This window comes from Numida meleagris, chromosome 7, assembly GCF_002078875.1.
Source record: "Numida meleagris isolate 19003 breed g44 Domestic line chromosome 7, NumMel1.0, whole genome shotgun sequence".
In the NCBI taxonomy this organism is placed as follows: Eukaryota; Metazoa; Chordata; class Aves; order Galliformes; family Numididae; genus Numida; species Numida meleagris.
Genome location: NC_034415.1, coordinates 4,474,776 through 4,493,040, shown reverse-complemented (window position 1 = coordinate 4,493,040; position 18,265 = coordinate 4,474,776). Strand labels below are relative to the sequence as shown.

The following is an 18,265-nucleotide window of genomic DNA, read 5'->3' as shown; positions in this document are numbered from 1 at the left end:
TTATTTGCTCTTTTACTTCTTCCTTACGCTGTGCCTGAGAGCGTGCCAGAATTCAAGGTGCTCCGATTTCTTTCAGGCTCGTGGGATCTGTATCCTCTTTCTGCCAGGATTCTGCCTTATTTTGCTTTAGTGAAATGAACATTCAAGTAGGCTTGAATGAAGTAGGCTTGCTTCACAGGTAGACTTTGAGCATCTCCAGACACTTGGATAAGTTCTGTCTTCTCGTGCTTGGCCCCAGTGGGCCACTTGCCTGCAGGTACCAAAGCGGATCAGAGGATGTTTTCCTCCCAACATGTGTCCTTCAGCAGCCTAGGTGAAAATCTGCTCCCTGAGGCAAAACTACAGTGGTTTTTACCTTTGGCCCACGGAGATGTGCTTGAGGGCGAGAAGCCTGGCAAGTGAATAGAGCTGTGTCGGGAGAGGGCCTTTAGAGGTGGATTTTCTCAGTTCAACATTTTGTCAGTAAGCTCTTGTTTTTCTGACATGTAAGGGGTGGGTCCTCTGGTTGTCCTTATAAAAATACCCGTGATAACTTTGTGGTGTTGATTCAATCGTTTCCTCGTTCCAGGACCATAGCCTAAATGCACGGGCAGCCTGGCAGTGCGGGGTGGCTGTTTGTTCTGCCCACACCTGCAGCCCAAGGCCATCCCTCTGGTCCCGAAACCTTGCTCTTTGCAGCACAGATCAAGCTATGTGTTTGGTGCCCACTGCTCAGCTCTTTTCAGTGCCCTGCACAGATGCTGACAGTCCAGAGTTTTGAAGATGCTTCTGCTTTACCTGGGTTTGCATGCTTAGCAACATTGCCCTCCTGCGAATCAGAGTAGCCTGGTTCTCCCTGCGTTTCTGCTTTTGTATGGTGCCAGCATTCAGGAGGATCTGTGGATGCCAACACCTGCTGCATTCAGGGTGCAACAGGCTATGGTCCAGAGTGGGGCTGTGAGCGGGTTTGCCCTCCCCTGACCAGTGCCCCCCAGGAGCATGCTGTCTCCTGCATTCCTGCAGTGTTGACTTCTCTCCTGGCCTCTCAGCATTGCCACAGGCCCTTGCTGTGGTTTCAGGCTGTGAAGGCCTGCAAGCACAGTGCTTGGCTTCCCAGCAGAGCCAGTGCATGCTTTTCTGGAGGATGGATCACTGTAAAACCATCTGGGTGAATGCTGGCAAAGCTCTTCACAGGGCTTCTGGCAGGCAAGGGAAAGGTGCCTCCTTATCTTGTGTGCTTTAAAGAAGAGAGTAAATGACTGCTCAGTCAGTAAAGCAAGCAACTGTGCAGGAGTCCTGCTTTGCTTAGCTGTGAGTAGTAGTGTGCTTGTATGAGTCTGCTGCTTCCTTCTCTCTGAGCAAGCCATCAACCATAGGATGATTTCACTGTGCTTTTCTCTGCTTCCACTGGGTTGTCATATTTCTCTCCGGTGGTGGCCAGATTTGCTGATGGTTCACATTTGAGCTGGTAAAAATGCCCCTTGTTGGAGTTCTGGTATGTCTGTATACAATCAAAAATGTTGAGTGGGTTGGGAATAGCTTCCAGCAAAGTTGTATCCATTCCTTGAAGCTCTTTTGTTCGGTAGAAATTCCTTTCTTTTTCTCCCCCTGACAGCCCACCTCCTTTCTGCAAGGACACACTGAGGTATAATTCACAATCGTCTGACTGAAGTGAAATGTGCACAGCTGCAAACACATTGTTTAATGATATTTCATTGTGAAGGCATCTCTCAAGAGTTGCTTTGCAGTTCCAGGAGCCGAGCAATCAGAATGTGGTAGCAAAGAGGATTTTGTTGAAAACGCTTGGCTTGGATTTTTATGAAGCTCTGAGAACGTTTTGACTACTCCTGAGTTTTGAGTGCAGATAGGAGATATCTGGAGCAGGGAAAAGCCCGAGTGAGGAGAGACGTTAACTGTTAACTGTGTCCCTGACACCAAGATACATAGAGGAGTTTCTCTTAGCTCTTGCTGCATTGTATATGAAAGCTGGGATAAAATAAAGGACACCACAGATAAAAGTTCTATTGATGTTAGAAGGATCAGGAATATTCAGTCTCGTGTGCCACAGCTCTCTGGTGCATTGTTCAAAGACTTGTTTTGGTAACATCCCCTGCCTTCCCCACTGAATGGAGGGACTTCGCAGCTCCCTTTACTCTTCGGAGGCATCAAAAGAGATGCGTTTGTGATTTTGTGGCCCTCGTGGTACATAACAAAGCCCAGCATCTGGAGGCTGCAGGCATAGTGCATTCTGCTGTGATTGATGTGCCCTTGTGCTGCTGGGATTTTGAGGAGTGACTGAATCTGCAGAGAGTCAGCATGCGTTTGCAGGTAAGGTGAAATAGGTTTATTGTCATTGTTTGTTATTATCCAGGATATCACAGAAGAGCTGTTCTGATTTAAAGGCAAAATTTGGTGCAGCTTAGTGCTAACAATTCTCCAGTCTCTGGAAACCTGAGCAGTCCATCCCATCTCCCCCAGTGCATGTCTCCTGAGTAGGACAGCAGTGAGCTTGGGCTCTGTCTCTGTTTTCTGTCTTCTGCTCCCGCTGACAGTGTCCTGGGCTGTCCCTCTTCAAAAATGATCTCTACTGTGTGAGTAGTGCTGAGCTTTCCTCCTGTGAGTGAATTCACATGCTCCACCTGCCCTCCAAGAGGAGCCACTGTGAGTAGGAGCTGATCTGTGCTTGAGATGGCAGTCTGCAGATAGAGACCCTGCTGAGCATCAGTCATTGCCATGAGACGTCTGTCTCTGCAGTGTTCTTGCTGATTCAAGTGTGAAAGCAGAGGGTTGGCTTTGTAATTTGTGTGCGTATGAACATAGACCTGGGTCAGAGCTCTCACACAGGCAGTATACAAAGACCTCCCAGTACATCAGCTGTAGCACACACTCTTGTTTCCTCTCGGTCTGGTTTGAGGTACTTGCTGTGAGCTGGTGGGCTGACCTTCGGTTCACAGTGAGGGAAATGAACGCTCAGATTAAAACACCTGCAGTGGGGTAGCAAATCCACACTGGCTCTTTGGCAGCCCGGAGTCCTTGCCAGAGCCCCCCAAACCCTTTTCTTGTTCTGATAGGGAAATAGGATTTCTTCAGAGATGTGGATTTGACTACCTTAACACTGACTGTCATGCCAAACCCTGCTCTGGGAGACTTCTTGCAAACTGTGTGCAAAGTCTTTAGCTGGGAGGCATTATTCTACTATTTGTAAGACTTGTAATGGTAGCAGTAGGCCCTCCCATTGAGGCTACGGTGTAAGTATGCAGGCTCCAAAGGGAAAGAGCATGAGAGATGGTAGATTTTTATTGCCTTGTAACAGATAAGTGCAGAGAAGCTAATTTAATGTTTTACTGGTACCTCAACAGAGAACTTTTTGCATTATCCTTTTAAATCTCAGCTCAAAATGCCAGATGGGGAACACGTAACAGCTCTGGGAAATGTGGAGTTAGTAGGTCATTTGCCTGCTCATCTACTGGAAGCTATTGGTGGAAGTCTCAGTGGTCACAAACACATGATGTACATAAATACGGTTCATATGTGACTAGCCATAGCTCCCGGTGCAAAGTTTGATGTGCGTGGTCAAAATCAGAAGTTGGGTGCGAACCTCTGAGTCAAGAAAGTATGACAATGAGGATACATCCCATCCTGATGGGTGAAATAATGTCGTGGCACCCGACAGCTGGTCCCTGTCCCATCCCTGCTGATGGCTCTGAACATTTTCTGTGACAGAAGCAATCTCGCTCAGCTTTCAGGACACTCCTTGCTTCATCCACAGGCAGGAGAAATGATGCCGGTGCTCGTTCTTTGCTCTTAGTATCCCAGGCACAGCCGTAGCTGGCTGCATAAGGCAAAGGCTTTAGAAGAGAACACTTTCAGGGCACTGAGGCTGGCCTGGCTCTGGGCGTTGGGCTCTGTGAGTGGTCCCATGGCGTGCTCCTGCTCACTAATGGAGTTACCCTATTGTAATTGGCTGGGCTCCGAGGTCAGCTCCCCAGCAGTGAGCCTCAGTGCCTGCTGAGAGCAGCCTGCACCCGCTCACACCTCACTGCCCTCTGCCTGCCCGTGCCACGCGTGGTTCTGCAGGGCAGGCCGGCGTCCCTCCCAGCGTGCTGTGTTCCTCGCTCACGCACGTCATTCCAATGCTTTAATAAGTACTTTGACAAATGGAACGAGAAAACTCATTTGGTTTGCTTTGCCGGCCTCTTGATGCTCTCAGGAATGAAATATCACCAGCAATGATGCTGAAGAAATGTAGTAACTAAATAATATGGAGTCACTGCTTGCTGGCTCAGCATCCGACAGCTGCTGAAGAGCAGTAGAACCTGAAGCAAATGCAAATGTTTCTCTGTAGCACGTGGCTGCGTTCTGCCCTCCGCTGCAAGCGGTTGGCACTGGGGGCCCTCTGGGCTCCTCTCATAAAAACTGTGGTTCCTTCTCTCCCTGGTAAATGGAAGGGTGACGCCAGCTTTCAGAAAAGGGGGTAAGCAAAGCCCGAGTTGCCAGGTTTTCTCCCTTTTCTCTGAGAAATGCAGTGAAACGTCAATCATGGGATTATTTTTTTAACAGAAAAGGAAACAAACAGAAAATCTTGTGTTATTTCCAAACAAGTGCATTTTTCTTTTTTTTTTCTTTTTTTCAGTAGCAGCACCTCAAAGTAGAGCGTGCAGAGTATATTTAGATGTAGAAGAGAAAGACTGAAGGGAAAAAGATCTTTTCCAAGTGGTGTTGAGAGACATTTTGAGATCACCTGGCGACTGGCGGTTCCCTCAGAGGGAGCTGCCTCCACTGGGAGCCGAGCAGAAGCGCTCTGCAAACCGCAGAGCTGTGCTGTGCTTGGCAGCAGGATGGGTGCTGCGCTCCAGAATCCTTTGCAGCCCGGTTCAGCTGGGTTTAGGTGTTCAAACACCACTGCTGGTTGCTGCAGAAGCTCCTTCCCTGACAGCAGCGGTGGAGTTTCGCTTCAGCCATTCAGCTCAGTGTATCGGCCTACATATCGTGGTTAGCTATTTGGCTTTCAAAATCTCACCAGATCCCTCGTTCCCCTTCTTTTGTGATTTGCTTCCCAGCTTATCTCCTCAGCAGACAGTGTGCAAACAAGTGAGCTCTGCCCAGAATATCTGATGGAAGAAAGGCAGGGATGCTGGAGTGCGGCGCAGCCTCAACCAAAGGCAACAGGAGACACTTCTTTTCTTACAGGGAGGACTGAACACTTCTGCAGGTTCAGCCCTTTTAGACCACTGCTGGTACCGCACAGCTTATCTCAGCGTGCCCCCTCCCCTCCTCATGGAGCACAGATCTGCAAGGGGTAGCACGTTTTAGCAGCTTTACCTGAGTCATTTTGATTCGGTTTGAGGGATGCTAGCCAGAATTTGCAATGTGTCAACGGTTTTACGGGCGTTAGGCCCGATTCCGTGACAAAGGGGACGGGGGACCCACGGGCCCACATCCCGGGGAAAGGGGAAAAGGGTAGGGAGATGGCCCTGAGAGCAAAGAACAGCGGCAACAATCTGAGGAGAAACAAACTAATTTTACTAAATAAAATATCGGAATGCAAAACAACACACTATAATACAATATAATTACAATTTAAGCTGATAAATCCAATACAGAGAGAGAGAATGTCCCAAAATCAAGGTAGGCCTTACTCTACTACCGACGATAAGACGGCTGGAGAGCGAGGTGCTGCCAAGACGAGAGACGGCGGAAAAAGGGACGAGGTCTCGTGATCTGCAAGTTTTTATACTGCGAGCTTTTATCTTTTCCCTCCAGCTGGAAATGGTAACAGAGGAGCAAAGTACCGTGGGGACTGTAGTAGTCCTTCTCTTCTGAGGAACAGGTACATTCACTACATGATGTTATGATGTGGAGTACCAATAACCGAAAATCATAAAACCATGACACAATGTGTTTAATGCTGAATAGAGTTCCCCAGCTTTAGCGGCAGGATCTGGAATTCTTTGTGAATGATATTCAATGCTGATGGAGCCTGCTCTGTCAGCTGTGTGTGGTTGCCTTGTGAAAACTGGCACCATTCACATCTAAATAAATGCTAAACAGTCTCGTGCTTTGAGGCACGATGGGAATTGCGCAAAAAGATGATTCTAACTTAGGTGATGAATTTTGCTATCTCTGTGACTGTGATCTCCTTCATCTCCATAGTCAGCAGAGGAAGGAGCTGGCATTAAATGTGGGGCATGCAAAGGAACAGTGCAGAGCATTGTCCCAGTGGGGCACGGGGGTGGCTGGGTGCACGTGCCTGATCTGGAAGGCGGCCACAATGCAGGCTCCGTGTGGTCAGAGCAGTGCTGGGATCTGTGGAGTGTTCTGGTCTGCAAACAAGTCCAGCAGCGGCATGCTTTGCATATTTGATTGCTCTGCTGGCTGATACCAAACGTGCCATCAGAGTTTGCAAACGTTTCTCACTGCCGATGGTCACTCCGTTTTCAGCCTTAGAGGACGTTTTGAGTTCTCACTAAAAAAAACAAAATGTCCATTTAGGCTCTAAATTATGCTGTGTGGTTCTCCCATCTTGTTTACTTCAGGCCATATTGCAAGCTTAGCAAAGAAAAGCCTTTTCGTCTGGCGCTCGATGCGGCTGCTGTCAGAAAGAGTGACAGCGCTGTTAGGAGCGGGCCAGCTGCCCCGGCTGCTGTGGGTCTGTATTTGTCAGTGGGGGAAAGCGAGCTTTAAAAAGTAAAACTCTTTTAAAAGACTGACAGCCGTGTTCATACGGTCTGTTTGTTCACTGCGTGTAAGGTGGTTCTTTCAGACAGGTACTGGTGTTAAGGCCTGTGTGCTGTGGGGATCTCAGCTCTGGCCGTGCATGGCTGCTGCTTGTGATTTTGGGGGTGGCTGAGCAGTAGGTAATTTGGCACGACCCTGCGGTGCAGGATGGGCAAGGGAGCTTGCTGGGCAAGCACGGGGCTGTACAGGCAGCAGGGTTCTTGATGGCAGGTAGGGAAGATTTGCCACCAGCCGTGCTGCAGCGGGGTAAGGAGGAAGCTGGAGTGCTGCGAAGGGGCCCATGTCATTTGCTGGACGCGCAGCATGCTGCGTCACGTGCAGGCTGTGACATCCCCAGTTGCTGTGGAGATGTCACAGCTCCCAGGCTGCTGCTGTTCTGGGGGATGCTGCGCTTGGAGTTGAGGCGTGGATGCGGTGCAGGAGAGGACAGGGGAAAGAAAGGGCAACAGTTCAGGCAAGGCACATGCTGGAGCAAACGTGTGCACGGGGCATTTCGTACAGCCTTTCTATGCCTCTGCCCGTGCCTGTCCGAGCTAGCTGCCCCTGCGAGGAGCTGGCTGTGCACTGGCAATGGGGAGGGTGCTGGCATGTGAAGGTACACATGTGCTGCTCCCTGATCTGCAGCAGGCTCCCGGGTGTCTCCTCACGTGCTGGCTTCTGTGTGCAGCTCCCACCGGCCCCAGAGGGCTCAGGGCTGGTGGGAGCAACCCCTGGCAGGCAGAGAGCACGTTCTTGAGCTATGCTTGGAGCAGCCAGTTCCCAATGCATGTGTTGTGTGCCATGTGCAGCTGCTGGGGCAGGAGGGCAGTGAGAAGGCAGGCGGTGGGAGGAGGACATGCCAGGGAGGGGAGAGCTGCTGGGTCTGTTCTAGCTGCATGTCTGCTCTTCATCCCCTGCCCATCTGTTGGGGTTTTGCATTCCTCCCCCCAGAGTCAATTTTGCTCATTGTTTGGGTATAATGTTCTGCTCTGGTTGTAAGGCACGTGGTGGGGAGTTGTCTCCTGCCTGGCTGCCTCACAGTGCATCGTGCCTTCTAGGGGAAATGCTAAGTCACATCTTGAACCAGTGATGGAGCACCTGGTGGGAAGGCAGGGCCAACCCAGGGGAGTTCAGGTGCATGAAATGCACCTGAGTGACTGGAAGGGGTGGAGCCAGGATCTACCCCTTCTCAGACCTCTTTTAAGGGTTGGCAGTGGAGGTGAGGGTGTTTTGCTGGAGATCCCTGCTTACCTGAGGCCTTCCAAGGGTAAGCAGATTCTTTCTTTTGTTTCTGTGTCTACGGCTGCTGTGTTTGAGCTTATCCTCACTTGTTGCAGCCTAAGACTTTGCAATTACGCTATCATTGCTGTGCTTTCCATAGCATTACATGCCTTCCTTTTGTTGCCGGCTAGCTGAGAACAAAAGCCCTACCTACAGAAAATGCTCCACCAGCCCATATCCAAGAGGCCCCCCCTCCCAGTGTGCAGCTTTCACTGCTCTCATCACGTGCACAATGGGAATCTGGCAGTGGTGCTTTTGGTTGTTCCAGCTACTACTAAATTAGCATAGCAAATATCAGATGTTTGTGTCACCTGTGTTATAGGAAATGTAGTCCTGTTGGTCTGTCAAAGGAGCCTTGACCATTAGTCATCTTTTTACTATTTGCTTACTTCCATTTCTGAAGTTAAATGACACCATCCTATTCCCTCAGAAATTTTAGAATGCTGATTAAACCCAATCCACCATGGGCTCCTTCATTCATGGTTGTTGTGCTGTCAGGGTGCCATGCAGTCCTGGTGTTCTGGATGCAGGATTTGAAGAAGGCAAGTCAAAAGAGGCACATGGAGCTAGCTGTGTGTGCCTGTATTTGCAGGCAGTGTGGTGTAAACACACGGGCGGGTTAGACAGACTCCTTTGTACTCCACTGCTTGTCTGAGGAGCATCCCTAATCCCTACTTCATGATTTTTCCTTGAAGTCATTCTGCAGAGGGACTTGAAATCATCGAAATGAAGCATGAGGAGACCAATGTGGAGGAACTAAGGTCCTGGCTGAGGTCACCAGATGTGTGAAGAAGATCAGAAAGGGAGAGAATGCATCAGTTTCTCAATAGAGCACTGTTCTGAACACGTAGCTGTAGGCACGTGGTTGGTGACAACCAGGCTGATGTCCTGCCCATGTGGCTGGGAATCACTGATTCCCAGAATGCAGAATGATACACGTTGCAAAGTTTTGATGCTCACAGCCCTTTTGCAAGCTCAGCTTGGAGCAGGTACATTTGCAAACTCTGTGCAGTGAGTAGGACAGGACAGTGTTTTAGCAATAACAGGGCAGCATTTGGCTGTGTGTGCGTGTCCTTGTGAGGTCTTGAGGAGAGCCTGTTGCATAAAATAAGCTGCCATCCTCTTACCTGTTAGAACAAGACCTGCTTGCTGCAGCGCTTCTGTGGATCTTGGTCTCTGGAATTTAAAGAGCTTAATTCTCCACGTTAATGCTGGGAAGTAGATTTTGAGATCCTTAAGAACAATGAAAATTCCGGCCCTGCAATTGTTTCCTGGCTTATAAATTACCTGAATGCACCTGTAGCCAAAACAGCTGACTAAAGATTCCATTTAGCTTAGTGTAAGTGTGAATGAAGGAGAAGCAGGTTGAGGCTAGTCCAGGACCATTAAACATCTCTGCAAGTTGCCCCAGTTGTGTTTCTGGCATGAAAGGAGTTAGGGCACTTGACCTCTATCTCATTTAATTTGCTTCCTGGTTGGAAGCAGCCTGAGAGCGGATCAAGGTGGAAACATTTGATGGAATTGGCTTGTAAGCTTTGGAGAGTGAAGAGTCGCTCTGCCTGTGTTTTCTACCATTGGTACTCCCCAGGGGCCCCATTTTCTGCCTGAACTAATTCTCCTAGGCCAGTATGGAGCATGTGAGCGCAGTAACTGGGCAGCCTAGTGCCCCTTCACCTGCGCACACGCAAAACGGGCGTCAGAAACTGTGTGTGCAGTTTGTTGTGCTCTGCGCATGTTCATCCTTTGCTTAGACAGCTGCCTTGGAAAAATGCTGCGCAGGGCGTCTCTCTCCATCCTGCCCCGCACAGCCGCACAGTAGCTATGTGCAGAATGGCTCTGTTTGTCTGGGAGGTGTGTGGGTGGGCGGTGTCTCCCTGCACTTCTCCTCCAAGTGGCTCACAATTTATTTTGGGACTGTCTTGAGTGTAAAGTGTCAGCTTAAGCGCAGAACACTCAGTGTTGAGGGGTAGGAGACTGCTGGCTGTCCCTGACACTGAAGTAGCTTTGGGCAAAGTGAAACTGCCCAGTGCCCAGATTCCTTGCTTGCATCTCGCAGCTGATTGATGTTTACAGAGCTCAGAGGAAAGTGCTCCTGGAATGAAATGTTGCCTCTAGGAACAATATCTTACAGATTTCAGCCTGCACAAGGACATCTGCTTCGTGAGCGGGAGCCTTACTGCCCCCATCCCACACTTGGAGCCCTTGTAGCTGTGGATGCTTCTGTTGTTATTCTTGACTTCCATCGGGCTTAATTAAAATACAGCTCTTTAATTTTTAATTTTTCCTTCCTGTTGATTTGGCTGTCTCTGTGTGAACACGGTCTCAGTGCAATTATTGTGTTCCCTGTGGAGGGACAGACATTTAATTCAGTGAGTCTTTCTTGGGGGGGATTTGTTTTCCTGATCTTTCTACTCCGAGGGATGCAAAAGCAAAGCATCCAGTGAGTAAAGAATTTGGCACCTCACGTGGCTGCTCCAAGCCTGTTTGGGGTAGGATTGTGGTTACCGAAATGTTCTGTGCCCACAGCTGCTGCCCAGGCGAGGAGCACGTGGTGGAGCCATGCAGCACAGCTGGCATTAGCTGGGCACATTGCAGCCCTTGGGCCGGGTCCAAGTTTCCTCTTTAAAACCAGGTTTTATTCTTGTAGAACGCATTTAGTTGTCTTGTCATGTGTTAACCTGAGGAATGGGATCAGGAAAGCAGCCCGTGCCTCCCCACCCTCTGCACCCCAGCTTGTGCTGAGCGGGGAGGTGTGCTACGGGCCTCCAGCGTGGGGCGGAAATCTCGGATTTCCTTTGCTCTTTCTGCAGTTAGGTTCAGCTGAGCTCCGTATGTGCAACCATACATCAATGCTGAAATAAACACACAACAAAAGCATTTGCCTACCCTCGCTGTCATGCGGTTCCAGGCTTTTTATAGACCACTTAAAATACTTCAGGCTCTTTCAGCTTCAGATCTGAGACTTCCTCAATTCCCATCGTATGTCTGTGTGATTTTTTTTTTCCTTGCATTCACAGAGATCACGTTCATAGGTGAAACTTCCAAGTGTAGCCTCATCTTGTTTTATAAGATTGTTTCAGGTCCCCCCGCTCAGTCCCAGCCACAGAGGCATGGTAGGGTGCATAGGGCAGGCACGGCTGTGCTGCTGCTGTGGCCCAGGGCTGCTGCCTCGGCTCTGGGCACACCGCCGTGCCTGGAAGATGCTTCTTGTGACTGTTTGTGACCCCTTTCTGCCATGTATTCTGAAGGTTGCTTTGATTTGTATTTAGACTGAAGACCTGAAACTCTAAGCGTGTTAAGGATGAGAGTGTTTTGGTGGGATTTAAACTCTGCTTTTTTTTTATTATTTTTCTCCTAACGGAAAGTATAAACATTTCATTGTTGTTTGTGTGAAGTGCCTTTCAGTACGAGCAGTCCAGCAATGGGATAAAGAAAGCAGATGCATCCCATGTCTTTTCCAACAGCTTTTGTTTTTCTGATGGCTGTAAAGAAGGCTTATATATATATATTTTTTTCCTTTTTCTGAGCAGTGTGCGATCCACGGGCGCTGGATCAAAGCTCATAAATGCTGAATTGAAGGAATGGCTGGTGGGGAGCAGAACGCCCTCCTTGTGCTGCGCTGGGTGTGCTGAGAACGCCATTGTTCCCTTGTGTACCTTTTCCCTCCTCGAGCCGGGCCGCACAGAGAGGGCCTTTGTTCCCTTCCCACCAGGCGGACAATGCCAGCGCCTTGTGCTACCTCTGCTCGCACCACCTGACCGCCCACAGCTCTCTGGCTTTTGGCAGGCCTGGGGCGATTGTCCTCCAGCTACGGCCTCACAAAGAAAACAAATGGCATCATGGGCTCCTTCCTTTGGATCCTGGACACGAAGCAGAGCCCGCTCTTGGTTGGCATCTGCATCGTGGGTGATGCCTGTCCCCAGAGCCTACCCTGCAGCTTTCTCCGGCCGCAGCTTTCCTAGAGTTGAGCTGTCTGCTTCAGGTTTATCCCTCCCCTAAGTTTGTTCTAGGCACACCCTTGTATTTAAACCAGCTGGTGGTAACTCCTGTGAAACTGTGACAGTGCCAGTATTGTGGCCCCATTACCTCAGAGCTTGAGCTCCGGCTGCACCTAGTCCAAATGCTCTCCCCTCCCAAGTGCTCTGTGCTGGAAGGCAGAAGTGCAAACAGCGTTAACCAGAACAATGCGGCATTGCCTGGGTAAAGAATGTGAGTTAGCTGCGTATGTGTGGCATGTGCATGCTGGGGCCGCAGGGCACTGTGCGAGTCTTCCCCTTTTTTCTTTTTTTTTCTTTCCTTTCCCGTTAGAGATGTCTGAACCTCTTGCTAGCGCTTTTGTTTGGGGATGAGTAGGGTAGACAAGAGAAGGTGGGAGTAAGATCTTTGGGAACCCAGAACCTGAAACTGAAAGAGCCAACAGACTAGTGAAGCCTTGTAGAGAAGTTTAAAATTAGCCTGACCCACTGCTTTTATATTGCTGGAATTTAGTTCCTCTGACCCTACAGCTCTTGGTCTGATTCAGAACAAGCGTTTCCAGGCTGTGGTCTGCGAGGTCTGTGCTGGGAGGCTCTCCCATGTGGCCTTGGGTCTGCACCGGGCCGTGAGATGGACCCACTGGCTGCCTCCTGTTTGGAGGGGGCGTGGAGAAATCCAGCCTGAAGAGCTGGGGAAGCCTCAGATATTTCTGCCGTCTTTGTCTGTATCTGTGTGGCTCCTGACTGGAGTCTGTTCTCCTTCAAACAGAGATGCTGCTGTATGAAAGCTGTTCAGAGCTTTTCCTTTTTCAGACATGATTATAACTGTTTCTCTTCTGTTCCTGTTTGCAGGTTGTGCAGCTTGACACTAAAGAAACTGGTAGTCTTAAAGGAATTGGATAAGGAGCTTATTTCTGTGGTCATTGCTGTCAAAATGCAGGTAATTGCTGTCAGTTCTAAGAATCAAATGTGGTACTTGAGTTAAAAATACCACAGGTGCCTAAGCTGAGCTGCATCTCCATATGAGGTCCATCGTGGCTGTCGGCCACCTTCCAAGTACATCATGACATTCTGGGTGTGTGGAGAGTCTCCTACATTCCTACCAAATTTCACTGCAGTGAGTGAAGAATATCGTTCACTGAGGGCTCAGCATGAGCTTTATATGTTGGTAAAGATGCTCATGTCAGATCATATGCTGTCACCTGATCTTCCTGAGCAGTCACCAAATCTACGCCTGTGTTTAGTGTGCTTCAGCTCTAGGGCAGAATGTCTTGGTCACTTAGACTTGGCCTGGAGAGGCTCTGGAGGCTGGGCCTTCTTCTGATGGGCAGCTCTGCTGTCAGAAGTTCAAGCTGTATTTGTAGCCAGGTGCTTGTCAGTTGATTTACAGGGTGCCTGTACATTTTAATTTGTTTCCATAAGATACAGCTCTCATCCTAGGTAAATAACCTACTTCACAGCATAGATTTGTGCTGCTTAATTAGGTTTCTACATATAGGTCATACTCGCTTCCTGCTGAACCTACCTCCAGGCAGCAAGTTCCATAGTGTGTCACAGCATCAGCTTAGCTCGAGTGCTCCCACCACTGTAAATGCTAGAGTACTTACTGGTTAAAAGCCTAGCGGACCTGTAAGTAGACAGGTACCATTAACCATGCTGAAAAGCAGCTGCTTTTCAAAAAAGGGGCAGGCAAACTCCTGCAGAGATCTGTTTGTGTCAAAATCTAAGTTTGAAGGTGAAGTCATGAAGGCTCTATGGACTGAGGACACGCAGCTGAGCATTTAGCCAACATCTCTAATCTCTGTGAGCAGTCCAGCTGCAGCAGAATTGTGTCCCTCTGTGCTGGAGGGGTTCACACACCCACAGCAGGGAGCAGAAAGGTAGGGAATAGTTCCACATAGCTGAATTTTGAAGATGCACAGATGTGGATTTCCAGGCTGTCAGATATTGCTGATCAGGGCTGAAAGCTCCCTGTATGTTTGTACTCCAAGTCAGTGTGTACATCACTGTAAGGGCCTGAGGCTTCTCAGTGAATGATCTACAGGTAGGGTGTGTCAGGCTTGGGCTGGGAAATTTGGTAGCTTTTACTAGAACAAAGCTTTTTCCCGTCCAGGTTACTGCTAAGGGTTTACACATTCTCTGGGTGAGAAGGTCAAATCTGCTGCTCCAGACATGCAAGCCCAAAAAGCCCAAAGGGAGTTTTAACAGTTGGGACTTTCTTGTCTGTTCTGAATACATGTTGTGATCTGTCCTGCTACAGTAAGTCAGACACTGAAACCTGAGCAATTGCTCTGCAGTCCCTTCTGTAGCAGGGCAGATCCCTGAAGAACTGGAAGGCAAAAGGACTTGCCCTCTGTGACTGGAAAAGTTTGGGATGCTTATCTGCCAAGTCCCATGCTGCAGCTTGCATCCCTGGACTGTCATTCTTGACTTGATCTGTCCTTCCAGTTGGCCTTGAGGTCACAGTGGCTGCAATAGCTGCTGTCCCAGAGGGTGCCCATAGCTTCACCTTGGGTGTCCCTGGCCCAGCAGTTTGATCATTGCTCATATCTTGTGATGTGCTGTTTAATGGGAGGACAGTAGCACTGTGATTGTCTCAGATGCAGGCAGATTTGAAGCCCTTTTATTATACCCCTTTATGGCTTGCAGGTTATTACGATGCTGACAAGCTCTTTTAAGGCAACTTAATTTGCCAGCACTCAGGTTTCTGCTATTGTTTGCAGCTGGTGATATTGGATCTTCAAGTATATGATCTCTGTCAAATGACTCGCTGACTGTGGATGAGGAATTGCAAGAGAGGTGTCAGCCACTGCAGTCCTTCCAGAAGAAATGACTGAATTTAGACCTAATGAGAGCATCCTACCTGCATTTCCCATGTCTCCCTGCAGCCCTCCTGATGTTCAAAGACTTGTCAACTGTATTTCCCAGGCTGTTGCTCTATTTATCTGCTGCAGTCTTTTTAAAGCAGCTGTATTTGGGCTTTCATTAGATTTTGAGTTGCATAACAAGTAAAGCAAGATTGCTACTGTTAGGAGATTTGCAGCACGGAACAGATGCTGCTATTGCCAGTGGCAAGGCCAGCTGTGCTTTACTTGCACGTGTGCTGCTTTTCCTGGGGGGGACCCTTCAGTTTTTGACCTGCTCTGCTGTCTGATGTACTGCGGCACTTCTGCAAGTCACAGAGTTCTTTCTGGCTTTGTGAGGAGGAAGGGTTGTAAGCCAGTCTCAGCCTCTCCCCTTCTCCCTCCCTCATCTTGGGACGTTATTTGGGGCTGATGTAGACATGCGTAGTTTTACTTTGGATGTAGCTGGGAGGTGTTTGTTGCCTGTCTGTCTCTAGTTTCCCAGATGCTGGTTTTTTTTTCGAGAGCTACAGTTTTGTGCCTCTGGGAGACCAGCCTGTCTGGACAAAGCCAGAGCTGCAGCCTCAGCAGAATATTGAGCCAGAGACCTCTGAAACTTACCACTATCTGAACAATACAGAAGCATTTGCTAGGCAGCAGTTTGTCGTGCTTCCTTGCTAGTTTTCTCTGAAACATTCCCTGAAATGAAATGCTCCTACAGCAGACAGCCCTGTAGCTCAGCATGTGGCAGCCCAAACACAGCGCTGATGTGGAGTTGCATGGCACTCCTCATGTCTCCAGACTCCCCTGCTATGCTTAGTGGATCTCTTAAAAGACCGTAACCTCAATAACTCATAGCTGTTTAAACAGGCTAAAATCCCCTCTTTCCTCAGGGAAGGGTGTGTGTACAAAAAGAAGAGATCAGTCCACCAAGGCTAATGCCAGAGATGTATGTGTGACACTGCAGCCCGTGAACCCAGGAGATGAGGAGCCCGCTACCTATTGGCTGCAGTCATGAAATGAGACTTCAGCTTGAGGGGTGGGGGCTGACTCACAGCTTTTGAATGCTGGGGCTTGGCAGAACAAAAGCTGCTTTGTTGCAGTTAGGGACAGTAAATATGCCCAAATCTTTATTAGTCAAATATCTCCCTTTCATCTCATTAGTATGTCACAGAAGTGCAAGGTCAGATCCATCCATTCACTTTCTCTGTGGTAGTCCCTGAAAACATTTCCCAGTTTTGTTGAAATAGGGGTGCGATGTCAATCCAGGGCTATTTCCATTTCAGCCCAGTCTTCCTTCCCACTGCCCCTTCCAAGGCCAGAGTCATTCCAGCGCTGCCTGCAGTCCAGCTCTCTGACAGCCCTGCCTGCAGAATCTGCTGCCTTATCCTTTCCCTGGGGAGAGGCAGTGCAAGGGCAGCTCTGGGTAATATCAGGGAGAGTAAGACCTGTAGTGGGAGCTCTCCAGTTCCACGGCTGAGCCATTTGGACTGGATGGCAAGGAAGGGGCTGGCTGGGCAATTTACCACATGGACTTTGCTTCTGTGCAGGGCTCCAAGCGCATCCTGAGGTCTCATGAGATTGTGTTGCCCCCGAGTGGACATGTGGAGACGGAGCTTGCACTGACCTTCTCGCTGCAGGTAAGGTGGGATGTGGCTCTGGGACGCTTGTGAGTGAGCAGAGGTGCTCTGTGGGTCTGTGGTGTGAGCATCTCTCTGTGTTGTGTTGGTTGCTCTCCTTCTCAGAGCGTCCTGCCCTAGAGCTGCCTCTTGAGCAGGGAAATAGAGGCTGGCTTGCTGCAAGCACAAGGGAGAGTCCTGCATGGATGGAGCAGTCAGACAGACACTTGGAAACATTCTTGTCTAGGTTATCTGTGTTTTGGGACTGTTGGTTAGATTTTGACATCCAGAGTTTGATCTGATAAGAAGGGCTCTAGTAGTGATGCGGGACAGACTGGCTGTTACTCTGAGACCTGGGTAGGCTCGAAATAATTGAGACTTCATTGCAGAGATGATAACCCTGGGACTGCACGGGCAGGTACACAGATGGCTGATGTTTCTGGTTCTGTCCTGATGCAGCCCACAAACTGGGTTAACTGCATCCTCTCCTTTGTGAGAAGGAATGAAAAATCCACGTGCCAGGAATAAGTATGTGTGATTCTTAGGATTGCAGCTTTCCAGTGACTGGGAGCAGAGCCTTAGGATGAGCCAGATCTCCCTCTGCCCATCCTGTGTCAGTGCAGAGCAAATGTTTCTGCAGATTTTGTTTTGGAATTAACCAGGAATGTCATTAAAAAAAAAAAAAACCAAACAAACAAACTCAGAGCAATACTGCAGCAGGACACAGCATTGTTTTTAAGTTGGCTTCCTCAGAAAGGGCTGGGAACTGAGCCAGAAGAGGGGATAATGATGTCCATGACGCTGTAAGCCTTCAGAAAAGAGTGTGTGAGATGAGCAAGCTTAGTGCAGAGATGTGCTGCTGATCTCTCTGCTGCAGGAAGGATTAGTGCTCTTGGATGCAGTGAGGTCTGGGAAGCCTTCCTGAAATGGCACAGCAGGATTTTTATGACAGCTTTTATTGTTTCTTAATTGGACGATGGCTGGAAGCTACTCTTAGCTGACTATAGACTGAGCCAGGTACAGTCTGAATTTAGTGCCTGAGATATTTTAAGAGTGGTGATGGGCCACAGAGTAAAAGCATGTGGATGTCTCAGCATGAGAAAGCCTTGGTGTCTTCCAGCAGCAGCCAGTATCTTCATATTGTGCTGTCAGCTCTTTGCCCTGTATGCTTTGCTCTGCATGCATGCACACGGTGCAAGCTGTCCAGGTGGGTAGTGCTCTGTTATGCAGGTGGGGTAAGACCAGAGCTCTGGTGTGTCTGATCCTGTTTGAACTTGCTAGCTAGGCTAAGACCAGCAGTAGCCTTTCTGGCAGGTAAGCAGCTATCACCCTGACTGCTGGAATGGCTGTTCTTCCTGACCCTCTGTGAGTTTCTCAGGATAATTGAAATTCCCTCGATATTCCAAGCACATCACCATACCTCCCCAGAGAACTTTATTCCTGTGTTTGATCTAAGAAACCTTTCCAGATGGAAGGGATTATGTCACAGGGGCTTTGGGATGAGTTTGGTGCGCTGGCTCCCACTGTCTTGGTGTGTGCATGATGGTCCCCCCTTCTTGCCCTTGGAGGTGCTTGCAGTGCTTGGGGCTTCCTATGTCTTGTTTTCAAATACTGTGCTATGGAGTGGCAGTTACTGAAGAGTTTTGGTTGAAACCGTTCTGTAGATTTGACAAACCATGGCAGGGATTAAAAGTAGCTGTCTGTGCTTGGCTGTTCCAGAGCACCATGCCTTTAACTGAGGAGCTGAGTGGCCTGAATTTCTCTGGATCTCTCTCTTCTTTTTCTTAATCATTTCTGTGAATGTTCATCAGAGGTGGCCAGGAAACACACCTTTGAAAAACAGAAACTTGCG

At 49.0% G+C, this 18,265-nt stretch overlaps 1 protein-coding gene across 10 annotated transcripts in view; it reads left to right on the top strand.

Annotated features, from left to right (window-relative positions):
• The window catches only part of PACS2 (phosphofurin acidic cluster sorting protein 2), a 70,915-nt gene that overhangs the window by 10,139 nt on the left and 42,511 nt on the right, over positions 1 to 18,265 (top strand). For 8 of the 10 annotated variants that reach the window (XM_021405630.1, XM_021405626.1, XM_021405625.1 and 5 more), the window contains exons 2-3: positions 12,804 to 12,891; positions 16,345 to 16,434. In XM_021405630.1, coding sequence (XP_021261305.1) covers positions 12,804 to 12,891; positions 16,345 to 16,434 — 178 coding nt within the window. Of the gene's footprint in view, positions 1 to 12,053; positions 12,187 to 12,803; positions 12,892 to 16,344; positions 16,435 to 18,265 lie in introns of those variants that run through there. The other 2 variants (XM_021405629.1, XM_021405627.1) reach the window with 2 other exon arrangements.